This window comes from Dromiciops gliroides, chromosome 1 (assembly GCF_019393635.1).
Source record: "Dromiciops gliroides isolate mDroGli1 chromosome 1, mDroGli1.pri, whole genome shotgun sequence".
NCBI classification, from domain to species: Eukaryota; Metazoa; Chordata; class Mammalia; order Microbiotheria; family Microbiotheriidae; genus Dromiciops; species Dromiciops gliroides.
Window position 1 is genome coordinate 550,336,350 of NC_057861.1, and position 18,519 is coordinate 550,354,868.

At 38.5% G+C, this 18,519-nt stretch overlaps 1 protein-coding gene across 1 annotated transcript in view; it reads right to left on the minus strand.

The window, feature by feature from the left end:
* Nucleotides 1-18,214, minus strand: part of SHOC1 (shortage in chiasmata 1) — a 123,400-nt gene extending 105,186 nt beyond the window's left edge. The window contains exons 1-3 of the mRNA XM_043998679.1: nt 18,170-18,214; nt 10,265-10,391; nt 9,172-9,259 (exon numbers count right to left, since the gene is read on the minus strand). Of these exons, the coding sequence (XP_043854614.1) occupies nt 9,172-9,259; nt 10,265-10,391; nt 18,170-18,214 (260 nt within the window). The remainder of the gene's footprint in view (nt 1-9,171; nt 9,260-10,264; nt 10,392-18,169) is intronic.
* Nucleotides 18,215-18,519: the final 305 nt, after the last annotated feature.

An 18,519-nucleotide genomic window follows, 5' to 3' on the forward strand; every position in this document is an offset into this window, starting at 1 on the left:
GAGAAGACATTCTCCACCCTACCTCTTTCCAGAGGTGGGAAGTCCACAAGTGTTGTACATTGCACATTCATTTCCCATATATATCTTAACCTCTCTTAACCAGGGATCAATTCCTTGAAACAAAGAATTTTTAAGAAAAAAAAGAAAAAAAACCCCAGTAAAACTAACCAACATATCAAAGAGTCTGATGATCTGATGGTCTATTCAATTAGAGTATATAATTAAAAAGATACTTAATGAACATCTAGAAAAGAAGGGTGAAAACAAAGAGTCAGCATAATTTCATCAAGAGCATGTCATGACCAGCAATATTGTTCGATGAAGAACTTTGAATGACTTAAGTATTCTCAGCAATACAATGATCCAAGACAATCCCAAAGGACTAATGATGAAACATACTATCCACCTCCAAAGAAAGAACTGGTATTGACTGAACACAGACCGAAGCATGCTATTTTTCACTTTTTAAAATTTTCCCCCTTTTATTCAACTTTTCTTATACAAGATGATTAATATGATAATGTTTTACATAATTTTACATGTATAACCTATATGTGATTGCTTACCACCTTAGGAAAGAGGGACAGGAGGGAGGGAAGGTGGGATAGAATTTGGAATTCAAAACTTTAAATAAAAATGTTATCATCATTAAAAAAAACACAGGTCATGACAAAATACTGGAAGAATAGCAAAGTAAGAGGGAACCCAGGGTGCAGGTCCCCTTTATTACTTCAAATAAATGAGTAGGATACCCCAAAATAAAGTAGATACAACAATAACTAGAAAAGAAAGACTGAAAAAACCCATTACTGGATGATTATACAAAGAATAACAGAAGAACAGTTTAAAAACTATTGTTCCAGGCATCTCCATATATGGCTTCCCCATCAAAGCCTGTCAATGCATTGACTCCAAGGCAACCACCTATTCTACCTCATGGAAAAGGGCAGTTTTAACTCTTTTTTGTGGTGGCAAAGAAGTGGAAATTGAGGGGAGGCCCATTAGTTGGAGAATGGCTAAACAAGTTGTGGTATATGAATGTAATGGAATATTACTGTGCTGTAAGAAGTGATGGAGATTTCAGAAAAACCTGGAAAGACTTACATGAACTGATGCTGAGTGAAGTGAGCAGAACCAAGAGAACACTGTACATAGTAAAAGCAACAGTGTGTGATGATCAACTGTGATAGACTTAGCTCTTCTCAGCAATACAAGGATCCAAGACAATTCCAAAAAACTCATGATGGAAAAGGCTCTCCACATCCAGAACAAGAACTTTGGAATATAAATGCAGATCAAAGCATACCATTTTCAGTTATTTTAGGTTGTGAGGTTTTTTTTTTGTTTCTTCTTTCTTGTGTTTTTTCTCTTTTGTTCTGATTCTTCTCTCACAACATGACTAATGTGGAAATATGTTTAACATGACTGTAATGTATAATATATCAAATTGTTTGCTGGCTTGGGGGGGGAAGAAAGGGAGAAAAATTTGGAAATCAAAATCTCACAAAAATGAATGTTGAAAACTATCTTTACATGTAACTGGAAAAAAGCGGGGCAGTTTTAAGGCACAGAATTTTGAAGTTAATTTCTTGGCAATTTCCTAACTAGGGCCAAGCCTAGGAAGCAGTTAGGACCATAAATCAAAACAGTCCAGAGGCTTGAGAAGAAGGAAAGGGTTCTATAGAGAAGATTGTGATAGGGGATATGGCCCAGAAATACGGAACTGGTCAAAACTATTTAATTTCTCACAGGAAGAAAAGGAGGAAACAAGTAACCAGCAAAAGGCACATAAGAAAGGTAGATAAGGGACAAATGAAATCTTTTTGGAGTTTCCCCTCAGTAGGGTCCCAGGAGACTGTCTGCTAACATTTTTTTGCAATAGACCACCAGGGTCAGCTTTAGGGACAGAAGAAAGGCAATCTCAGCAAGGAAAGTATAGCTCAGGGGAAGACAAAAGTAGAGAAATACCCAACTTCCTCCAGCCACCACCAGTTGGGGATGGTCCTCCCCCAATAAGGGAACTTTCCACAGTCAGATGATCACCCCCATCAGTCCGCTATAAAAGGATTTCCCTGTCTCCTGCTCGAGGAGAAAGGTATCTCAGAGAGCCACAACTCTGTGCCATGCCTTCCCGCCATGAGAAGAAGTCCAAAGACTTCTCTCTTGGCTTCCTTTCCCTAGGACCAAAATAAACTATTATTTTATTCTAGTTGGATCTGTGTGCAAGAGGGTGTAATTATTTAAAGAGGTATTCCTAAGACTCCTATCCCAAACCCTCACCCCCACTCATTTCCCCATGATACGAATATAAAATACAGAAAAAGTCAAAAAACATCCATTGGCACCCAAAACAACATATGCAGAGCCTATGAAAGATCAAAGAAAAAAATCTGATGTTTAGCCAATGGGAAGAATTTGGGTTATTCTTTCTAAATAACTCAGAGATGAGTAATATATTCAGCATGTAAACTGACCAAATAGAATAAAGGTTGGGCAAGGCCATGAATGTGGGATGGAGAAGGTCTTTCTGTTTAATGCTTTATTCTTAAAACAACAAAAACTTGCATATTCTGAGAAAAGAATGGATTTTGGGACACCTAGAGGCGTCCAAGAGGATAATATTGGGATTGATTGGATTGATTTTGCTGATTAATTCACTTAAAGTTGACTTGATTGAAACCACACCTACCTGAGAGCCTGGCCCTCAGGGGTTATGTTCTCTGAACTCTGACCTCTGCATGTTCTGCTCATGGATCGCCCTCAAGTCCAGTGAACCAATGGATTTGGGTGATGCTAGCCAATTAACTTGAAGCAGTATGTAAGGGCTGCCTCTCATTGGGACCTGCAGGAAGCTTCTGGTCATACAGGGAAACTTCCTTTTTTTTTTTTTTGGCCTAAGACTCATAGGTTAAGGCGTTTATTTCTTTCTTCTTCCCTTGATCCTAGCGAGGCTTTCCTAACTTTCAGGGCAATGTGCTCTATCTTTACTAATACTTACTATGCTTTAATAAATGCTTAATGTCCCCGAACTGGTGCTAAAGCTTCTAATTTATAAGTAGCAATATATTAGAAACCCCAGCTAATTTTCCCTAAATTTGGGACAGAAATAAGGCGACCACATATAGTTTTACTCGCCACAGTATTATCTTAGAGACATTGAGAAGCTAAAGAGAACTTTAGTGGACTAAAGAACAATGGAGCAAACAATACCCAGCCAATTCTCACTTTATGTAAAGTGATTTTTACATAATGTGAATCTGCTTCTGGATGTGGGGAAGGGGGGGAGGTAGGTAGGGAGGAAAGTGACTACACATCTGTGGAGGGAAGGGACCTGTACACAAGTGGGGACTTGGGGAAGGAGAACTGAGAGCAGGAGTAGGACCACTTGGGGCAAAGGCCAGGCTGGAACCAAGAGAAAGAATACATGGTGGGGCAGACACAGAGGGGCTGAACACAGACACAGACAGTAGAAGATGGGTGACATGCAGGGGCTGGAGACATACATACAAGTACCTGAGTGCAGACAGATGGAAGACAGACACCTGGAGGCTGGATAGGTGAGTGGAGAGGCAAAGTTCTCCCCTGCCAGCCCAGAGGTCTCAAGATACTCTCCCATCTCTCATCTCCCTATATCTGTTCTGCTTTCACTGGGAAGGGGTTTTTTGAGGGGATTGGGGGGCAGTGGAACCCTGAGCAGAAGGCAGGAGCAGAGAGAGCAAAGTAGTAAAGTGAACAAAGGTGTTTTTTAGACTTGAATTTCTTACAGAATTCTTTATGTAAAGTTGAATTTGCATAATTCAAATTGAGACCTGTCTGTAAAGGGAAAAATCTGGAGAGTAGGAAGAAAAAATCAACTAAAGTTTCAGAGGAAAAAACACCTCCCTTTGTCAGTGAATCAGTTTCATAATTGGTATGAGAATTCTCAGATGAAAAGAGAAAAGGAAGAAGCAGGGGAATCTAGAAAGAATTAGAAACCACATTCAGATTTAGGAAGGGGAAGGGGAAGAAAATGAGAAGGCACTTGGGATTTGGCAAGGTAATAAGAGGAAGAGGAGTTGAGTCAAGGAGATCAGAAAATGAAAGCAAAACAAACTAACATGGGGCTTAGGACATATGGAGGAATTAGGGGAATATTAAAGTTTAAACTGGTCAATTAGTTGTCAGGACTGACACACCTAAGAAGTAAGGGGAGATAAAATTCTATAGCAGGAAAGTCAGTTAGGCATGGCTACTAACTCCAGAGGTCAGGACTATCATTTCAAAAGAAAAGTCCTCCTGACTCTCAGGAATCTTTCCCTGCCCCACCCCCAAAAGGAACTTTCCTTTGTCAGGTGGTCACCCCATCTATTCTCCTTCCCTTGAGGCTAAGTCTTGACTTCCCTCTCAATCACTTTCTCTAGTGCCCAATAAAGGACCATTTTAATTCTAATTGTACTGTGTTCCAGAGTGGAATTCTTTACAGAGGAATATTTCTCTGTGACAAAACCACATTCTTAAAGGAGAAGCAACACACATATACAAAGACATACAAATACAAATATATACATTTTGTTTGTTTGTTTTTTAGTGAGGCAACTGGGGTTAAGTGACTTGCCCAGGGTCCCACAGCTAGTAAGTGTTAAGTGTCTGAGGCCGGATTTGAATTCAGGTATTCCTGATTCCAGGGCCGGTGCTCTATCCACTGCGCCACCTAGCTGCCCCCACAAATAAATACATGTACATTATTTATGTATGTATATATTCATACATAGATAAACATATACACATACTACTAACTTCATGTGCTTGGGTAAGTCACTTAATCGCTGTTTACTTCAGTTTTCTCATGTATAAAATGAGGATTATAATAGCATCTACTACCTATGGTATCAAAGATATAACATATGTAAAGTGCTTTGTAAAACTTTAAGCACTATGTAAATGCTAGCTATTATTACTATTGCAACTAAGTAAATGAAAAACTCATTAAAAGGAACCTGAATCAAGAGAAAATGAAAAGTTAATGAAGTTCCTGACCAACAGATAATGAAAACACATTTTTGGAGCAATCCTTTGGAGCAATCCCCTCTGTAGCTATGCTTCCAATCTGTACTTGTACACAAGGTTTAGGATCCCTGGAGAGGAGAGGTACCTGCTTCTTTATTACTTACAGTTTCAAAGACAACCCTTGGGGCAGCTACGTGGCACAGTGGATAAAGCACTAACCCTAGATTCAGGAAGACCTGAGTTCAAATCCGACCTTGGACACTTGACATTTACTAGCTGTGTGACCCTGGGCAAGTCACTTAACCCTCATTGCCCCGTCCCACCCCCCAAAAAAGACAACTGTGAGGAACCCCATTTAAAATTTTCTGGGACTCAGTGTTGGAGAAGTATCAAAGGTCTTTATTTATACATTCGCACATGATTAGGCCAGCTCCCTAATGGAAATGGTGGCGAGAGTGGGACTTGGGAGCCCTTTTATCTCTTAACCCGGCTGGCCCCTCCTTTCTTCTTCACTTACAATCTTACTCCAAGACAGTGGCACCAAACACTAGCCAATTGGAATGCAGTATAGTCAAAAGGGCAGCCCTCTAAACCCCTCCCTTCTTCGGTAGCAGTGAAGCAGGAACAGCCCTCTAAACTCCCCCATGTGACCAGCCTTGGGTCTCTCTCATCATGTGATCCTGATTGCTGGGGAGGGGGGGAAGGAAAGGAGCCATTAGTAAGCACCCTTCTTCCAGCTGAAATTCACCTCCCAGACATTATTTCCCAGACAACTTCAATCAGCTTTTGAGGGGGGCCCATATTTTCCCACAACAACCCTAAGGGGTTATGTTAACACTCATAAGCTCTCACCAATATTCTCTCCATTAACAATCAGTCAGTAGCCTCAATTGGTTTTTAGCAAAGGCATCTACTAAAAAGGTATAATAAGAGCAGTTTTATACAACATGCTTCCTGCCTCCCAACCTGGGGTAAATTCTTCAACAAATATGTACAACATCCCTTGGTAGAGTAATCACAGACTTAAAGTAGATAGTAGTGGGTGCACAAGTAGAGAACATGTGGCAAAGGGATAAATCCAAATTGTTCTCATTTTCTTTTTTGGACATCTGAAAGATTTCAGGGGTCTGTGAAGCTGGATGGGGAAAAATTACATCTTTATTTCACTAATCTCTAACTGAAATTTAGCATTTCTTCAATGAAGAATGAACACAATAAACATTATTCTGAAAAGAAATCCAGAAGCTTCAGTAGACTGCCAAAGATTAACACACACACAAAAATTAGGAGCCCTTGCTCTAATTGCTAGGAAGATTTTTCTTTTTGTAAAGAAGCTCAGATGTCGTCTAATCTAAATAATACTTGAAGTTTTTGCACAAACAACACCAATGCAGCCAAAATTAGAAAGAAAGCAGGAAACGGGGGGGGGGGGGAAATTTTTTACGGTAAGTTTTTCTATTGAAAGTCTTATTTCTCAAATATATAGAGAACTAAGTCAAATTTGTAAAAAAAAAATAGAAGTCATTCTCCAACTAATAAATAGTCAAAGGATATGAACAAGTAGTTTTTAGAAGAAGAGATCAAAGCTGTCAATAGTCATATAAAAATTTTCTAAGTCACTAATAATTAGAGAAATGAAAACTAAAACAACTTTGCAGTACCACCCCATGCCATCAGATTGGCTAAGATGTCCAAAAAAAGGAAGATGATAAATGCTGGAGAGAATGTAGGAAAGTAGGCATACTAACAGATTGTTAGTGGAGCTGTAAACTGATCCATCCATTCTGGAGAGAAATTTGGAACTATGTCCAAAGGGCTAGAAAACTGTGCATATCCTTTGACCCAGCAATACCTTTATGAGGTCTGTATCTCAAAGAGTTCAAAGGAAAAGGAAAAGGACCCATATGTACAAAAACATTAATAGCATTTTTTTTGATGGCAGCAAGGAATTGGAAACTGAGGAGATGCCCATTAATTGGGGAGTGGCTGAACAAGTAGTGGTATATGATTTTGATGGAACACTATATGCTATAAGAAATGATGAAAGGGATGGTTTCAGAAAAAACCTGGGAAGACAATATGAACTGACATAAAGTGAAGTGAGCAGAACTAGGAGAACATTGTACATAGTAAGTGATATTGCAATGATAACCAATGGTGAAAGACTTAGCTACTCTGTTCAATACAATGATTCACAACAATTCCAAAGAACTCATGATGAAAAATGCTGTCCTCCTCCAGAGAGAACCAATAGACTCTGAGTGTAGATTGAAGCATATTATTTTCTTTTTCCTTGCTTTCCCACTCCTCCCCCAACATGGAAGTGTTTTGCATGATTTCATATGTATTGTATTTCTTGCTTTCTCAATTGGTAGGGGAGGGGGAGAGAATTTGGAACTAAAAATTTCAAAATAAACAATACTTGACTGAGAATCTCCTCCACAACATGCTCAAAGATCTAGTGTTGGGGAATTTACTTCATCCCAAGGCAGTCCATTCCAGTCCTGAACAGTCCTAATTATTAGGAATGTTTTCCTTTTATGAAGAAGCTGAAATCTAGTTTTCTGTCATTTGGATCCATCACTCTTATCTCTGTTTTCTAAGTCTAAGCATTAAAAGTATAATTCCTCTTTCAAAAACTTAGGCCAAACACCCTCAGTTTCTTCAACTGATCCTTATGTAGAATGTCTTTTCGTCACCTTATCTGCCTGCTTATTCTCCTTCCTAAACTGTGACAGATACCCAGTGCCCAGTGTCACTTCATATCTCTAACATTCCTATCAGGTCTTAATCCCTTGTGCTTCTTGTGCCTCTATTAAGGTTAGCTTCTTTGGTTGTTATGTCATACCATTGACATAGTGAACAATCCACCAAGAAGCTCCATGTTTTGGTTTTTTTACATGAACTGTCATCTATACATGGCTACTAATCATTCTCCATCCTTGCTAGAACTGAACCATTCAATTTACTCTCATTTTTGCCACCTCTTGGAACTATCACTGACTCCTTGTTTTTCCTGATTCCAAGCAAACACATGAAAGTATAGGGGAGAGAGGAAATATTAAAAGTAGCTAATTAGCTGTGTTGAAGACTTATGTCCCAGTGAGGTTCAAATATTATCTTCCTGCATCACTGTATTAGTAGTTGTGAGGCAGTTACTGAATTATGTTTCCTTCTTCTAGCTACAACTGCTGTCCGTGAAGGAATAAATGATCTGTCATATATCCAATTTATATAGAAAATACCACATTTTAAATTTATCCTTTTTGGAGAGACCCTAACCTTTAAGCAGGCCCTGTATTCCGAGCAGCATTTCCTCTGTTAGATGTGCATGTTTGCCTTCCTGACTTGACTGCAAATTCCTCAAGAAATGAGTATATATCTTCTATTTTTTTGTACCCCTTTACCTAACAAAAACTTATTTGAGTAGTGCTCTTTCTTGAGAGCACTTTTGATTCTCTACTTTTTAAAGAATCTTGCTGTTAGATTATATGAAGGAGTCTGAATCTTTCTCCCTCTGAAGCTTTTATTTATAAAATGGCTGGGAATGGAGGTAGGGGGGTGGGGTAGATAGTCCTTGGCCCAACTTGAACACAGAACACTTTGTAATAATCCAATGCTTATGTGTATCCTAGGCTATTCACAAGTGGAAAAGAAAATGGAAAAGAAAATGAAAGCTAAATTAAGTGGTTAAGTGCAAATAGCAATTTTCTAACTGACAGGAGCTACTATCCAGTTGCTGATACTTTTTTTTTTTGGTGGAGCAATGAGGGTTAAGTGACATGCCCAGGGTCACACAGCTAGTAAGCGTCAAATGTCTGAGGCCGGATTTGAATTCAGGTCCTCCTGAATCCAGGGCCAGTATTCTATCCACTGTGCCACCTAGCTGCCCCTGCTGATACATTTTAAAGCAGTTCAACCAAGGTCCTCTACCAGTGATTCTATAGGCTATTAATATTTGGGAAGTGATTCTTCTCTAAAAGAAGAAGATCTAGGAGAAGAAAAGATAGATCTTCTTTTTCCCTGCATGTGCTTGCATGCGCGCATGCTCGCACACACACACACACACACACACACACACACACACACTATTTCTCTCTCTCTCTCTCTCTCTCTCTCTAGTAAGTTAAGCACATGGTAAATTCTCCAGACACAATGAAGACAATCAAGTTCAATGACACATACTTTTCAGGGAAATTCTCCATAGAAAACGCTGTCTTCCACTGATCCAGCACTGAGAAATCCTCCATTTGTAGAGTTTCAGGGACTGAGACTAGAAGAGAAAATAGAAAAAAAAAATTGCCTCAGCAATTCTTTTCCATTATAAGTTTAAGGAAGTCTGAATGTTTACTCCCACTCAGCTACAGCAAAACTTCTTTCTAGTCCAATCAGATCAATTTTATTTAAGCTCTCATCTTTTACCTTTGCTCATGTCTCTCCTATGTAATACCCTTTTCTTACTGCTTTCTTCCTATTCAAATCCTACTCAGGTTATTCTTATTTTATAATAGTTTCCCCAGAGGTTCCAGCCCACACTGATTTCTCCCTCCCTTACCCATCCTCCTGAATGTAGCATTTATTTGTATCACTCATTTTTAGACACAATCAAAGCACACAAAGAAGATCTATGTACAATATTGTTATTGTTTTATATATGTATATTTCCTCTCTGCAATTAGACTAAATTCCTAAAAGCAAGAACTATGGGCTTTTTTGGCATCCTCTAAACAGGCTAGTACATAGGTCTTCTTTAAATACTTGGTGAAACAATGGATGAATTTTTATGCAAAGCCTTCTAAAAGATAATAGGAGGCATGATAAAATTCATTCTTCATTTTTTTTCACTTTTAGGGAAACTACCACTTTCTTAAATATGTCTTAATAAAAATAGTAACAACATCTTTTTAAAATTAAACGTTTATCATTACATTCAGGGGATTTATTTTTTAGATCCTAAAATAGACCATTATCTCATTTTACATATCAGCGTTAAAGATAAGCAAAGACATAATGTTTAAACTTACAGGGCTTAATTTACACATTTTGCTTGTACTATGTTACGTGCATATTTCTGTATTCCAAACTTCCTTGCTTAAAGGCTTCCAAAAATATTAAATTAAGAATTTTCTGGAATTCTGCCCATTGCTTAGCTCTACCCTAGCCTTTAAGATCATTATCAGTTAGAAGAAAAACACTCTGCTTGCCAAATACTATTAAAAGTTCTGAAGTGTTCTTTTAAAACAAATGTTTAAGGATAAAAACAGGAGTGAGAGCATACCTCTTTTCCATGGCTTCCTAAACTTTTCATCAACAACTCCAGCATGACAATTATACTCGTCATGATGTAAATACGAAGGAATATGAAGCAATAATGATCTAATGCTTAATTTCTTTCTAACCATATTCTGTGAGAAGAAAAATAGAATTATAGAAGCTTCTAACATAATACTTGATATAGCAATGATCTTAGTATCATTACCTACAATTGTAAGTACATCTTTGTTTCCAACTAGTGCTTCTAGTTCTTTAAGTAAATGTGCCTCATTTAAGGTATTATACTTCAGTGCTTCTACATATTATTACCACAAAATTGCAAATAAAATGCAAGTGTTAAATATGTTATGGCAAAGATAGCTCATTAAAGTCAATTTAACAAACTCAATCATTTGGATCAGATCACTAAGATCATCCCTAAGTAAAGGCATGATAACTACAAAGATAAAGCAGCCTCTAACATTTATTTTTAATTACTAGAGAATGTAGTTTTCTGCAACTGTAAACTTCTGGTTTGACAATTTTATTGTACTTGATCCTAATGGATCAGGACATAATAAAATCCATTCTTCATTTGAGCATCCATAGTACGGGGACGAAGAGAAATCCATGAGACATAGATATCAATATTAACCTGATGACATACAATTAAAGAAAAAGGTTTTACTTAAATTAGCAAAATATTGTCTTTTATATTATTTCTATACTCAAATGGCTCTATTAACTGCTATTAGAAGTTTTATTATTGGTATTAGAAGTTTCTTCCAATGATTCAGATCAAAACTCATCTCTGCATGCCCCCCTTGTGTTACCCTTCTGGGTTTTTCTATGTTTGCATAGTGATCCACTCCTCTTGCTGGGGACTTTCTTCCATTTCCTCTCACATTAAGAGGATACCACTGGGCCATCAGGCTATCTCCCTAGCATCTTTTGCCCTTGCAATGAGACTAGCCCATTTTCTCTTCCTGCAATTTCTTTGATGAACTCTCCCACGCCTGCTTTTTAAGTTACTCCTTGCTTATATATTGTATAATTTGCTCCCCTCCTCACAGTCTATGATCCAGCTTCACATGTTGCTCCTCACACTTAATACTCCATTTCCTAACTCTGCCTTTACAATAGTTGTCCTCCTTGCCTGGAATGCTCTCCCTCCTCAATTATGCCTCATGGCTTTCCTAGGTTTCTTCAAGGCCGAGCTCAAATCCTACTGTCTATAGAAGGTCCTTCCTGATTCCCACTGTTGTTAAGCCTTTTCTCTGAGATTACCTTCTATGGGCTTTGCATCTCTCTTGTTTGTATACAGTTAATTACATGTTGTCTCCCCATTATACTCCAGTGACTCCCTATGGCCTCCAGGATCAAATATAAAATGTTGTGTTTGACATTCACCCTGTTTTCTCCTCTTCCTTACATCAGATGCCTTCTGCCATTACCTTTTCCTTCATTTCTCTTCCACATGAAGAGGTGGCCCTACTCCTTGCCAAGGCAAAACTCTCTCCCTGCACAAGCAATCCAATTCCATCCCACCCAACATATTACTCCTGTCACCCCCAATCTATCACTTATCTTTAATCACTCCCTGTCTACTGGTTCCTTCCCTATTGCCTACAAATATGCCCCATATTTTCCCCATCCTCACAAAACTCTCACTTGACTCTTTCATCACTGCTAACTATTGTCCTCTATCTTTTCTGACTTTTGTGGCAAAACTCCTCGAGAAGTCTAGCTATGATAGATGTCTCTACTTCCTCTACTTTCATTCTCTTCTGAGCACCCTTCAATTTGGCTTCTGACTTCATTATTCCACTGAAATTATTATAGTGATCTCCTAATTGCCCATTCCAATTACCTTTTCTCAATCTTAATTCTTCTTTACCTCTCAGCAGCCTCTGCCAATCATCCTCTTCTCCTTGAAACTCTTAGCTCTCTAGGTTTCTGGGATACCACCACTCTCTTCTGGTTCTCTTCCTATCTAATAGGCCCTTTTCTGGCTCCTTTGCTGGATCCTCATGCAAGTCATGCCCAATAACAGTATGTGTCTCCTAGGGCTCTGCCCTGGGCCCTCTTTTCTCTATATATACCATTTTACTTGGTGATCTCATCAGCTTCCATGAGTGAGTGAGATTGAAAAGATCTTCATATAGAAAGTGGTGTTTGAGCTGAGTCTTGCAGAAAGTGAGGAATTCTGAGGCAGAAGTGAAGTGTTTCAAAATTCATTGTACTGGACAATCACTGCAAAGGCACAGAGATAGGAAATGCTGTCTTGTGTATGAGGAACAGAAAGAAGGCCAATTTGACTGCATTGTAAACTGAAGGAAGGGGATTAATGTATGACAAGTCTGGAAAGACTGGTTGGGGTCAGTATGTAAAAATCAAGGGATATGCTAAAATCAGTGAGAGTATAGAGAGGAAAGAGAGAAATGGGTCCAGGGAAGAAAAAGTCTTAAGGCAAAATTAAAAGAAACACTACAATTGTTTATTAATCTCCATTTGTCGGTATTTATTAAGTACCTAGTAGGTATCAATTGCTATACTAAGCACTAAAGATTCAAACAAAGGCAAAAAAACAGTCCCTGCCCTCAAGGAGCTCATAATATACCAGGGGAGACAACAAACCAATATGTACAAACCCACTATAGAAGACACTAGACTTAAGAGGGATTGTAAAAGCCTTCCTGTAGAAGGCAAGATTTTAGCTGGAACTTGAAGGAAGCCGAAAAGCCAGGAGGTGGAAATCATAAGGGAGAGCATTCCAGGTTAGTGAAATTGCCATTTACCCCATGCATTTCTATCTGTGGGATCTAACTGGCTTTAGTCTGTCTTTCTCTGTGCCATCCTACCTCACCACTCCAAATTCAACAGGGATCTTCACATTAATGAGGTCAATCAATGAGAACTAGTTCTGTACTCTTTGACAAAATTATATATTTCCTAGTAGGGTTAGAAACCAGAACTATGATTTTACTGGTATGGGGAACTCTCTGGCAATGAAGCATCTTGTGGCAATAGTCTCAGAGGGTTTCCTGGAGCACCGAGAAGTTATGACTTGCCCAAAGTCACAGAGACAGTTCATGTGAGAGGAAGGAACTTGCACCTAGGTATCTCCAAAGTTATGAGTCCTTTCCAACTTCCATTCTCCCAGATGCATAACCTTGATGATAGTCTGGACTTTTTGCTCTCCCTCACCCTACCTATCCAATCAGTTGCCATATCTTGCTATCAAGGCCTTCACCACATCTCTCAAATCCAAACATTTCTCTACAATCTTACAGCTACCACCTAAGTTAGGCCTTCATTACTTCTCACCTACATTATTGCCAACAGTCTAATTGGTTTTCTTGTCACAAGTGTAATTTTCCATAAGCATTTGACCAAGTGGCTCCCCTTTTCAACCAAACTCCAGAGGCTTCCTGTTTTCTCCAGGATAACATGTAAACTACTTTGTTCAGCTTTTAAATCTCTAAAATCTTTCCAAATTCACTGGACATTACTTCCCTCCTTCACTCTGTGATCTAGCCAAATTGGCCTTCTTTCATTCCTCACACAAAGCACTGGCTATGTGCCTTTGCACTAACCATTCCCCATGGCTAGAATGCACACCACTTCTAACTTCTGTTTCAGTCCCTCTTTTCCACCAAGAGGCTGCTCAAGCATCTTCTGCCTAAGACTTTCCTGACCTACTCCACCCGCAAAGTACCTTGTATTTAACTACTTTACAGTTGTATTTTTAAACTTGATATTCATACTGTGTATATTTTATATGTACTTGTCTTTTCCTTTAGAATGAAAGCTCACAGATCTTTTTGTGGTAACTAAAAATTGGAAATCAAAGTGGGGAATGGCTAAACAAGCTGTGGTATATGATAGAGATGGAATATTATTATGCTATAAGAAATGACAAGTAGGATGATTTCAGAAAGGCCTGAAAAGACTTCTATGAACTTATGTAAAGTGAAGTGAGCAGAACCAAGAGAACATTGTGTACAGAGACAGCAATATTGTTTGATGAAGAACCATGAAAGACTAACTATTCTCAACAATACAATGATCCAAGACAATCCCAAAGGACTATTGATGAAACATACTATTCACCTCCAAAGAACTGATATTGATTGAATACAGACTAAAGCATGATATTTTCACTTTCTTTCATTTTTTTCTTTTATTCAAGTTTTCTTATACAAAATGACTAATATGGTAATGTTTTACATAATTGCACATGTATAACCTCTATCTGCTTACTGCCTAAGGGAGGGTGATGGGAGGGAGGGAAGGAGGGATAAAAACTGGAACCTAAAACTATAAATAAAAATGTTTATTACTTTAAAAAAAAGAATGAAAGCTCACTATGATTGGGGATTGTTTCATTCTTTGTACTTATATGTCCAGTAACTAGCATAGTACCTGGCACATAGTTTTTAAATAAATACATGTTGATTAGCTGATTGATTCTTGGTTCTGAGCCAGCTTTCTATCCATTTTGTCAAACTTTCTCTCACAAATTTGCCAGTACCGAATTCAATAGAGTCTAAGATTATATTTACTCATCATATGTATGTATATATATTATACACACACACACACACACACACACACACACACACATATATATATATATATATATTTTTTCAGGGCAATGAGGGTTAATGACTTGCCCAGGGTCACACAGCTAATGTCAAGTGTTTGAGGCTGGATTTGAACTCAGGTCCTCCTGAATCCAGGGCTGGTGCTTTATCCACTGTGCCACCTAGCTGCCCTACCATACTTTCAAAGCAAGCAATTTAAATTATCATTAATTTCCTCTGTACTGCATAGCAGTCACATATAATAGGTAATTCACAATGTGGGTTTAAGATAGGTAAGGAACATAGTTGCCTAGATTATGTGTAGGTAAACAAAAGAGATAACTGTTAGCATAATTTAACAAGGGCATGCCTTTACATGTAATTGGGAAAAAATATTATTAGAATAAAAAGTTAAAATGGATATGTTATAGTGAAGACTTGAAGCTCTAATGGAGCCTTCTGAACTCTTGCATAGGTACAAAAATGCCTTGTTCCAGGATCTGGATTAGTTTTCACATTTTACATTTAATCCATGGCCTAACCCTTTTCTTCCATCCTCCCCTGCCCCCACCCCCACCCCCAAGCTCTAGTCCAATCTTGGAGCTGACTGTAAAAGATCACTATCTCCCTTTGGTGAAATATGTCTCCATTCCTGGAAATGTCTGAATGTGGCTTTTGCCATTTCTGCTGGTTCCCATAATTTCCACCAAAGTTCTAGAGTCCTTCTAAATCAGCTCTACCCTGGTATAGACAACCTTTGGATCAAAACTGAATATTAGGTTGCCAATGACATTGACATTCTTATGAATCCTAAGCTCTCTGGCAGGGTCTACTAAGACTTGTAATGCCACCCTGTCATTTAGACTTCTCTTGGAAGGTAAGCACATTTTGGGGTTACTAGATAAGCCACTCCCTTCCTAACAGACCTGTGCTGTTTGAATAACTCAGAGTGATAGTAGGGAGAAAAACACAGATCTCCTGCTCCTCCGTATTATGGCTTTAGTCTCTTACTGTCCTTGCAGTTTTGGGGGTGGGAGAGTGGTGAGAAGCCACACATGGTTGTTCTTCTCAGTTCAGAAGGCACACTGCTTAAAAATCCATCTCCAGAAGGCCAGATGGCTGAATTCTTAACCCTGGGCTTATTCACAAGACAACCCTATGACTATCACTGCTGAAGAAAACTCCCTTTTCCGGCTAGAAGGCAAGGTTATGGTACCACCCTGGCTAAGAATCTTCTCTCCTCTAATGGGGAGACAAGAGTTTAGCAACGGCACTGTCCTCTCAGCCATGTAAACAAGCACGTGTAGCAACCATGTGTATGCTGTAGGGGCCAAAACAGGCTCTCTTACTGCTCTCTTAGGCTGCATTAAGAAGCATCATTTCCAGAAAAAGGGAGGTGATAGCTCCACTGTACTCTGCCCTGTCAGACCTCAATTGGAATCCTGGCCCCAGAGCTTAAGGAATACCTTAATAAACTGGGGAGCATTCAGAGGAGAGCAACCAGGATGGGAAAGGGACTTGAGAAAATGTCATATGAGGATTGGCTGGACGAACAGGATATATTTAGCACAGAGAAGACTCAGAGGAAACATGATAGCTACGTTCTTTTCTTCTTCTTCTTTTTTTTTTTTTGGAGGAAATAAGGGTTTTGCTCAGGGTCACACAGCTAATAAGTGTCTGAGGGTAGATTTGAACTCAGGTCCTTCTGACTCCAGGGCCAGCCTTGTATCCCATGATAACTACTTTCAAGTATTTTAAAGATTTATGGGAAGAATAGACTTATTCTGTTTTGTGCCAGAGGGCAGAACCAGCAACAATGGATAGAAGTAGTAAAAAGGCTAATTTATGTTTGATGTCAGGAAAAAATTCCTAATAATTAGTGCTGTCCAAATATGGTTCCCTGGAGAAGTGATGAGTTTTTCCTCCTTGGAGGTCTTTAAGCTGAACCTGAATTGACCACTTGTTGGGTATGTTATAGTGGAGATTCCTTCCATGACTAGATGTTCATTGAGGTTCCTTAATTACCAGCACTTTACTCACTCTCCAGCTGCTGCCATTCCTCTGGCCACCTAGGCAAGAATACGTGGTTCCCATATGTTTCTGTCTCAAGGCAGTCATTAATAGCTGATGGGGGTAGGAGGAGGATTTAATCATCAATTAAAGTGGTCTGCCAATACTCAGTCAGACAACAATTACTTATTAATCACCTACTATGTGACAGGTACTGTGCTAAGTGCTGGGGATACAAGTATGAAAAAGACAGTCCCTGTCCTCAAAGAGTTTACAATCTAATAGGGGAAAACAACACAAAAAAGGAAGTGGAAAAGGGGCTTGAGGGGTGGAAGGGAAGGTCCCCAGCTTGGGGACCAGTCCAAAAGAGGGCAGCTGGGTGGGAAATGAAGAGATGGAGTCAAATGGAATGTCATGAAACAGTGTGAAAATAACTGCTCTGACAATTCCAAAGAACTCATGATGAAAAATGCTATCCACCTCTAGAGAGAGAATTAATGAACTCTGAATGAAGATTGATGCTTACTTTTTTACTTTCTTTATTTTTCTTGTTTTATTTTTTGTCTGTGTTTTCTTTGGCAACACGGCTAATATGGAAATATTTTGCAGGACTTCATATGTATAATCCATATAAAACTGTTTGCCTTCTCAAGGTGGGGGGAGGGGTGAGAAGAAGAAAAGAACTTGAGCTCAACATTTTTAAAAATGTTAAATTTTTTTTACAAGTGATTAGGAAATATTTAACGAAATATATGTGTGTATGCACATACACACATATATGTGAAACTGCTCTAAGTAAAAGTTTAGTATATAATACTAAGTCTTCCATTTCTTATCCATGAATGATGATAGTGGGGATTCCTTCCCTGATCCTCAAGGTTTACATTTATCAAACAGGATGATGATACATAAATTTTCTTAGTAGTTATAAAAGTATGTAACATTTTGAAAAGCATTTTTTCTTGCGGAAGAGAGCAATGTTTCAATTGCAAGTTAAAATGCCAACAACTTATTTCTCACAATGCCTTGAGGTTTGGTACATATTAAAAGTAATCTAAGGGGCAGCTAGGTGGCGCAGTGGATAAAGCACTGGCCCTGGATTCAGGAGTTCCTGAGTTCAAATTCGGCCTTAGACACTTGAAACTTACTGGCTGTGTGACCCTGGGCAAGTCACTTAACCCCAATTGCCTCACTAAAAAAAAAAAAAAAGTAATCTAAAATAAATCCTCTAATAGTATATTTCTTATGTTATCCTAAAATGCTTCCATATTAAACACACTATAACACTTCACCTCCAATTTTAGTAAACAGGTAAGAACAAGTAACATTTTTACCTCATGTAAATAGTCCATAGAGTGATATTTTAGTGCTGTGAACATATCTTCTTTATTTCACCAAAACAGCAACAATTGCAATGACCTGGGAACACATAAAGGTTTTAAAACTTTAATATAATTCCTAAAATCTAGTTTTGTATTTGGCAAGCCACCCTAATCAATCTGTCTCAAAAAATTTGGTATATTGTGTCTTCTTTTCAAATTTGTATTGTTTAAGGTAAGGTTAGCTATTATTTATTAAAAGTTGTTTTAGGGCAGCTAGGTGGCACAGTGGATAAAGCATCAGCCCTGGATTTAGGAGGACCTGAGTTCAAATCTGACCTCAAACACTTGACACTTACTAGCTG